Here is a 9,055-nt window from a genome sequence, read left to right as displayed (position 1 = left end):
ATCCATACAAAATCATAGGATTTTAAAGGGTTTTGAAGGATTTTGTCCATTTTTTTAGTTATTTATTCATAAGTATTTTGTGGACTTTAAAATGAGTTACGATTATATACAATTTATAACACATATTTAACATTATTTTTGTTTCGGTAAAATCCTTCGATTTTGATTGCGATTTTACGATTTTTGATTTTGCTCTTTCCTTTTGACCTGAAGCAAAATTTCGATTTTGACAACCTTGATGACAACAATAACAACACGATCCTATTCTCACCTTGTCTTTTCTGATGTGTTTTCCTTATGTTCTTCCCCTTATTTTTTTTTCAAGAGTATGATCAATTTGGTCTGCATTAATGTTATCACTTTAATTAATTCAATATTTATTGTATTTATGGTTCTTTAATGAGTATGCCATTTATGAATTAAAGCAGTGTTATGGTGAATAAATGGCACAAGTAAAAGTGGAGCGTTTAGTTAACTTTTTCGTATATAAGTTCTTTCAGTCACTATTATAAGTAAAACTTCATTTTTTAAATATATCGAATAATTATTGTATTTGGTTATAATATAGACTAGATAAATTAGTTATTCAATGTATCTGAAAAGTAAAGTTTTGCTTATAATAATGACCGTAGAGAGTAATAGTTATTGTTGTAGTGCACTCATTCTCACGTCTTTGTTATGGTTTTTAGGGTGGATTATGACTACATCTACATGTCAAAGGTGTTGCGAGCAAAGGTTCTCAACCGTGTGGCAAAAAATAACTATTGATTGTATTCAGCGGCGAAGCTAGCAAATTTTTTACGCAGGGGCCAAATATAAAGAAACGATAAAATATTTTTAAAACAAATATATTAAATTTAAGGATAAGAATGTTTTTGATCCCATAGTTTATAATTTTTTAGGTTTAGTCCTTATAAAAATTTTATTCAACTTTTGTCTTGATTTTTTAAAATTTTACAAACAAAAAAAAAGTGATTTTAGTTGGATAAAATGCACTTCAAGAAGCCAATTTTATGCATAATTGACCGCTTACTAAATATATTAATAATGTCTTTTCCAATGTAAACAAATAGGTTATTTGCAAGAAACTCAATGTCCATTTAATTTGTTTATGACTATTGTCTTGGTAATTTTTACGGTTGAAAAAGTTTTTTTTTCTATAATTGTTATTAAGTAAGTATCAAACCAATATAAATAAATCTATCAATCATGTAGTAATGTATTTACTTTCTTATTTATGGTAATTTTCAGCAATTGAATTTGTTTGGGGTAGCTCAATGTTTATTATTTGGGGTAGTCGAATATAAATTTATACCAATTAATTGAAGATTAATATAATTTTTGGGGTAGCCAAGGCTACCCCTTGTCAATGAAGGGCTACGCCCCTGATTGTATTAATGTTTAAAAGAAAATGTTAACAAGTGTATTTAGAGAATTTGCTTAGGAGTCTAAAGAAAGAAAAAAAAAATTGAATATTGTGTGTTCAACACATTAAAACTAAAAAATAAAAGAATTTTTTCTACATAAAATTTATAAATCATGTAACAATTGTTAGCATAACTCATGTTTAAAAATATCTTGATTGTATTTTTAATATTCAACTAATCCGATTAACTTAGTTGTCCTGTGCGGGATCTAGTTTTTTTTTTTTTTGTCAAGTAGTCTAGTGTTTAGAATTCAATTTTTTCAAGGTGAATAAGTGGGGTATCTGAGGTATCTTTTAAAGGGTTATATTACAATTCATAACTTACATGTAATTTATTTATTTTTAAGAAAAGTTACAGATATATAATTTGTTTTCCACTAGTGCTTTTTTGTTATCTGTATAAATATGTTTTTTTTTATTAGAAAATGTTTATAAACTTCATTATAAACGATATCCACATATCTCTTGTGTTTCTTTTTATAAGAATGAGCTATATAATTCCTCAATTTCAATAAACTGAATATATGAGCTTTCTTTCTCATCATGGGACAGAACATTAATACAAAAAAAAGTTTAAAAAAAATTCAAAATTTTCGATCAATTTTGTCCTTGAATACGTGACATATGAGTTGACAATCCACATTAGTGTTTAACGTTACACGTCATCATCATTAATAGTGAGACTTAACGGGGGACAAAATTGATCGACATTTATAAAATTCAAGGACGTTTTAACTATTTCGAATAATTTGAAGACGAAATTGATCGATGCATACAAATTAATAAGAACGCAAAAGCCTATTCATTCATGATTCTATTGTATATTGTATGTTCATACAATTGTGTATTCCTTTATTTTTATTGACATTAAAACACTAATTTCATTAATCAAATAGAACAACATTACATATAGACTGATCATAAATCAATGAGGCATAAACAGACATACCCCAAATTTCAATAAACACCTTATCTTGTTTCTTGCATGATGTATGACAAAGGAGGCTTGAGGAACCTGGTTGTTTTGATGTTATGAACATGTATGAAACATAAATCTTTTTTAACCTTTTTTTTTTTTTTGCTTGAATAATTACATTTCACCACTTTTCTGCAATCTGTACAAAAATCAAATGATGAAAACAAACAAAACATTTGTTTTCTTGACATTTTTTTCTTTTTATTTTTTTTAATTTTTTTCTCCATTCAACAACTTATGTCCTTTTCCAAATACACATGTGCTCCCTCCCCTTCCCATGACCATAAAAATTGAATAGATACAAACATCCATTTCCCATCACCAAAGTTGCACAAGTTCTTCACTTCTTCTTTGTCTTGAAGATCATAAGAATCATACAACAAAATTGCATTGACAATTCAAATCTATGATTTCATCATTTCACCAATATCTTGTCCTTCTTTTTTAGTTACATTATATTATTACCTCCTCTTAGCTAACTGAAATGTTCTCTTCAAAAACTGATTTGCAGCACCATCATTTCTATAGCACAAAACCCTCAACATTGTATTAGGATCTGCTCTATTCCATTTGCATGTAGTAGGAGGCATTGGTAACTTTTGTCCATTTCCCATCATACCTATTCCACTTGATTCACATGCAGCAATAGTGAAATCTTCCATCAACTGCTCAGTACTTTGTCCCATCAATGCAATCACTCCTTGCACCACTGCAGCCTCTCCATCCACAACGTTTTCTGCTATCAAACCTTCCACATTGTTGCTGAAAACTCTCTTCAAATTCTCGAAATCCTCTCGCAGTGCCATATGATCATGCCTGTGAAACACCCTTGAGGTTCCACCAGCAAGCAAAACCATAAGGAATGCGTCGAATGAAGCCTTCATTATTTCCTTCGTTGCCAATGGTTGAGCTCTATCTGTTAATATTGTTGACATTTGTATCAGATTCTGCTTTAGGTTTCTTATCACAGGCCTAATGTGACCTCTTGTTACCCCGCCAACATAGAGCCTGTCGTAGAAGACAGAACTTGAGTCGAGGAATACAAGACGGTATGAAGTGACTTCTGAGACATGGCGGCATGCTGCTAGAATAGACAAGTTAAGGGATTCAAAATATGAATTGTTGTTGTTTTGTGCCCTGCGGTTGTTTGTGAACCGAAGGCGGTTAGAAGGTACAACACCAGGGTTCATTGTTAGAGCTTTTTCAAGGGAGTGGATGTTAGTCATGAGATAGTGCAAGGTGTTGATACGAATGTAGAGCCGTTGTGTTCCTCGGCTAGTTGAAGGACGAGGATTGTGACTTTCGTGTGTTCCGTTAATTTGATACGTATCTTCATTATTAGAACCGCATGGAGCAGCTTTCTTCCATAGCTTGAGGAATCTTGAGTCCCGGTTGCATCTTGTCAATGGAGGAAGTAAAGGAATGTAACTTTGTTTTGAACCTGAAAAAAAATACAGGTCAAAAGAAAATACATGTACATTACACATTTTGCTTGTATATAAAAAGGTAATGAGGCAATTTAGACACTTGAGGTGCTAGCTCAGCGGTGGGAGCTTAGCCTTCTAACCTCAAGGTACATAGTTCAAATGTCTTCGGGAACGGTTGTAAAGTATCCATTAGAGCCACTTTAATTAATAAAATTAAAAAATAAAAGAGGCAATTTTGTATTATACTATTATGTTATTAGTCTCTTTTTTCTTACCACATGATGCAACAAATTTCATGTAGTCTAGGAAGAGGATTTCCAATCCATCAACAAGGTCTTGAACTAAATCTTCTGTAATTGCTATTGGAACTTGGAAGAATTCGTCCACGATCGTCTCTACCAATTTCATTAGCTCAGAAGCTGATTGTGCATATAGTTCTGTTTTAGACTTTGGATTCCATGTCTGCAATATAAATGAAAAAAAGTTGTTAACCATATATTCTATGGTAAGAAATTAACACATAATTTTTATGTCCTTCAAGTATGAAAGAACAATTATCATAATTCATAAATACAAAACTTACTTCAGTCTCTTTTGCCCTTTGCAAACTCTCTTTGCCTTTATTGAGTGATTCGTCGATCCATTTTCCAAGAAGACTTAAAATGATTGAATCAACATCAAAAGGAACCATCTCTCCCACAACTGTTTTTCCACCATCATCACACTCATTAGAGTCTTCAACGACTATTTGGACAATTAGCTTTTCAAATTTACCAGTCCTTTGCAATACTTGAACTGATTCAGATGTCAATGAATTCACTTCACTAACATACTGCCTCAAAACATGGCCATAACATGCGTGCAGCATCATTGCTGCAACTGCACCTGCTGTTGGATGCCATTTCCTTAGTATTGGACTGAATAACTGCCTTTCCTTCATCACCAAAACTTCAGTCTCATGAGCTAATTGAAGCAGAACTTCACTCAATTCTTTATTTCTTTCATATTCACCATATTTTGCATTCACTGCCTCCAATACCTTCATAAATAAAACAAACACATTATGATTATATATTTCACAAACATACCTTTCTGATTCTGTTTAATTTGTAATTTTTGTTTTGAACTGTTAATCGATTAAGTAGAATATGATAACTGATTAGGCATTAATAATAACCGATTAGGATAGTTAGCTAAGAAACCTTACAAACCTTTTCAAATGCATTTTTCATGGATGAACGAATATAGTTGTCAACGCGATCACCAGACGAATCCACAATGGTATAGTCTCCTCTGTCACCCTTTTCACCATCTGTGATTGTAAGATCTTCTCCCGAAATCTTTGAAGCTAACAACGTGGCAGGAAAAAGGATGTCTATCTGAGAAGCATTCCCTCTTTGAAAATATTCATGATAATTGAGCAACCTCTTCTCAGCCCAACTCTGCATTGAATTCAAAACCGAAGAAAGAATCTTAACATACAAAGTTTCCTTCTCCCTCTTAGCATCATTTGCAACCTCGGTCAACATAACATATGAAGCCGAAAGAAGATCAGGTTCAATCTGTCCAGTAGCTATATACTGATGAAACAGAACCCAAGTGAAGCAAATATTGTGAATTGGCAATGTGATCCCAAACGTTGGCCATGTTTTCTTCATGAGTTCAAAAAGCTCATCAACTTCATCAAGGACTAATGTTTCGTCCCGTATATCAAATATTGCTTGAAGAAGAGAAGTGTATAGATGAAGATTGAAAGGGAATCCATCTACCCAATGACAAACATCAGTTGGAGTACCGTTGTTACTTCTCCATGCTAAGGAAACCACAGAGTTGCAAAGGGTTCTCATTGTGTCTGAATTTTTGCCTATATCTATAGGTCTTGATTCACCACTGTCTATGATGTCTCTGAGGCGTGACGCAAATGTGCTGTTGTTTTCTAAAGGGAGTGATGGGTATAGGAGAAGCCCTGCTTCAAGGATTTTGAGCTGTCTCTTTTGCCACATATGGTACTCATTTGAATCACTGAATTCTGATGGCTTTAGGTGTCGTAGAAGTTCCAATGGTAGAATTATAGTTTCTGATCTCTTTCCCATCTGCAAATATTATTCATGAAACTAATTATTAGACAAAAAAGCATTTAATTTAGTCATCACTTCATGTTAGGGTCATTTTCATTCATGACACCAAGAGGCATAATCAAATCCTATGCAACAAAAGATATAACGGTAGAGCAAATAGTCATTTTGGTCCATGAGATGGTGTCAATATCGTGTCTCTGAATGTATTTGTATCAAAATCACTAGTAATTTTATGACCAAATTGATTGCCAAAAGACACATTTGAGGACTAAGCTAACTAACGAAAGAGTCAAAGACATGTTTAATGATCAAATTGACTAACAAAAAACACATTCTTTCGTCATTTTCTTACATTCAAGAATGATTTTGACGGCCCCTCGCATATTTATGAACCAAAATGATCGATTATCCTCTAACAATCTATTACAATTCAACTTTTATATTTCATTTTTATCTTTCTTTTGGTATCACATCACATTGTTTCCATTCTTAAAATTATTTGCATGTCTTCATCATCATCTTGTTTTCCCCAAAGTAAAATATAATATTGTAGGACATGAAATGAACATGAAACATATTGAAAAAATAGAACATACTTGACCAACAAGGGTTCTCATAAGGGTCTTGCGCAATTTATTATCATCATGTTCCGTAACCCTCATCTGCTGTCTCATAATCTCCGCGGCAGTCATTGGCCGCCGCGGCCTAAAAGGAGGCGGCGTATGGGAAAGAGGACTACCTCCAGCCACCGGAGACGACGGCAAAGAAGATATTATACCACCACCAGCCATTCTCTTCGACGGCGACCTCTTTATCAACCTCAATCCCAACGCTCTCTTCACCCTACTCGTTGGTTTCGACACCGTCTGGTTCGGCTTTCCACCATCTCCACCACCAGCATTATTCTCATGGTTAGAATAAAACGTCAGCGTTTGACGTCCACCAAACCCCGGCGTTGATCGGCATGACGTGAAAAAGATCTCATACGCTGTCTCCCTCACCTCATCAGCGCTCATAGTTTCCACCTTTCCAAATGGCCATTCAAGCTCATCTTCTTCACCACCAAGGACCGTTTCGAGACGGCGTTGGTGGAGGAAGTCATATGACGCAGAAGGGTAGGACTCACGGCGGCTATGCTGACCCATGCGCCGGAGGGTCAGGATAACCGGTGGTGATGATGGTGGCGATGTTTGAAAGGATGAAGAAATGGTATGATCAGGAGGAGGGAGAGGGCGAGGGAGAGAGAAAGGTACGTAGTTGGTATTAAAAGGGTTTGCATGTTTGTTAGTTTAACGTTGTTGACAGCAGTTTCATGTGTGATTATGGGTTTGCCAACGTTGTTATTTGCGAAGAATACGAGATATTACGTGTAATGTACTGTAATCCTCCTTGTTACTAAAACAGAAAATGCTAGCTAGCTAGTTCTTGCATTGTTTTTTTCTGCTTTTTTCTCTAATACAATACGTGAAAAAATTAAAATTGGTCCTTTTTTTATTGAGCAATGCTATTTATCAAGAAAAAAAACATCAAGAATTCTTCAAGAATAAAGAGTAGCCAATCACAATGCATTATTTGCCACAATTCAAGGAGGTGTGGCTAAAAAATAGGAAGTGGACAAATAAATCATGCAATTAAAACTTGTCACATGTGGACAAATAAATCATGCAATTAAAACTTGCCACATGTGTCTTGAAAAATTCTTGATGCTATTTTTCTAGATAAATAGCATTTTCCTTTTTTATTTACATGCTCTTTAATTTTTTTCCTATTAGGTAGGAGGGTTAGTAATAGACACTTTTTTTTTTCCTTTCTCAAGTAACTTAGTTGTTAGGATTTCACCATTAAGGTGAGTAAGTAAAGAATCTAAGTCAGCGATGTCAAAACAGGCATGGCCCGCAGCTTGACCTGTGTAGCTTGCTATTTTTTACAGGCTGAGCTAGAGTTTTGAATATGTCAACTCTAGTGAGCTCGTCACGTCTAACTCGTTGAGGTGGCTTAGCCTGTTTAGCCCACTATTTTTGTGGTTGGTTTGCTTGATTGATTGACTTACGACCCGCTTTGTCATCCCTAATTCGAGGTTCGAACTTCATTCTTTCATATTTCAATGAATTGTCTCTCTTATTTGAGCTATGCTCACAAGGACTAGTAATTGACACTCTAACACACTTTTATGAACACATTTCGTAATTGGTTCATTATGTAAAGATGCTTTATAACATTTCAGTTATTATCAAATTGTACATGACAGTACATTAATTAATGAAAAAATTGGAGCTACAGATGTGGCTATCCTTACTAAAGCATGAGTGACCTCATTTATTTGCTTTGGACTAAACTCGACAAAAGTGTTTTAAAAAAAAAATTAAAATAATGTTTACATTCAGACACCACATATCGCACCAAACTCAATAACATTAATGAAAGTTATCTACAACCTTTTTAGAATCAAGAGTGAAGTCCACATTATCAAATCGAAGATCATGCACCCATTGAATAGTGTGCAATAACCCCAAAGCTTCGCCAACTTCAGTTGTACATGGTGGTGTGATCCACAAAGTTCTCGCAAGTAGGTACCATCCTTCATCATCTCTGATACACATGCCTATGCCTACTCAATTCAGTTGAAAGGAAATTGAGGCATCTATATTACACTTCTATCTATCTGTCGTCGGCTTCTTCCATGGAGAACTCGCATGATGTACGTTATTGTTACATTCCATACTGCCCGAAGTTGAATTATTAGACGCCCCATCTGCAGCAACTTGGTTTACACTACTGGAAGCACGAACAATATGGTTTCTATTGGCGTGATTTCAATCACCAATCATATATGTATTGTTCAGTTCAAAAAATATGCCCACTCGTTTCAGTAGTGTCATGCCAAATTCTCAAATTTCGGTGCTTCCATAAGCTCCATAAAGTAGTTGCAAAACACACAACTTGATCCTTCATAAACTTATGTAACAAGGTCAAAATAATAACCTCCGCGTTATAATTAATACGCAATGATGCATCAAATTCAGGTGCCATAAATCATAATATGAGCATTATCGTCATAATTATACTACACACAACATAACTAGATGGGAAGCGGATGCCTTTATCTCGCAATCTTCTACGTGGGGAAGACAACCTCTACATACACGCC

General features: G+C 34.5%; 1 protein-coding gene across 1 annotated transcript; it reads right to left on the bottom strand.

Annotated features, from left to right (window-relative positions):
* Positions 1 to 2,713: 2,713 nt before the first annotated feature.
* On the bottom strand, positions 2,714 to 7,182 carry LOC146956635 (protein unc-13 homolog). Its single transcript, XM_085730230.1, has 5 exons — positions 6,504 to 7,182; positions 5,041 to 5,922; positions 4,413 to 4,868; positions 4,105 to 4,291; positions 2,714 to 3,843 (listed from the first exon to the last, which is right to left on the bottom strand). The coding sequence occupies exons 1-5, from the start codon at positions 7,050 to 7,052 to the stop codon at positions 2,864 to 2,866; spliced, it is 3,054 nt and encodes a 1,017-aa protein (XP_085586356.1). The 5' UTR covers positions 7,053 to 7,182; the 3' UTR covers positions 2,714 to 2,863.
* Between the last annotated feature and the right edge of the window lie 1,873 nt (positions 7,183 to 9,055).

Source organism: Medicago sativa, chromosome 1 (genome assembly GCF_051527215.1).
Source record: "Medicago sativa cultivar Bolivia chromosome 1, Bolivia_mono, whole genome shotgun sequence".
Lineage (NCBI taxonomy): Eukaryota > Viridiplantae > Streptophyta > Magnoliopsida > Fabales > Fabaceae > Medicago > Medicago sativa.
This window is presented reverse-complemented; position numbering and strand designations above follow the sequence as displayed.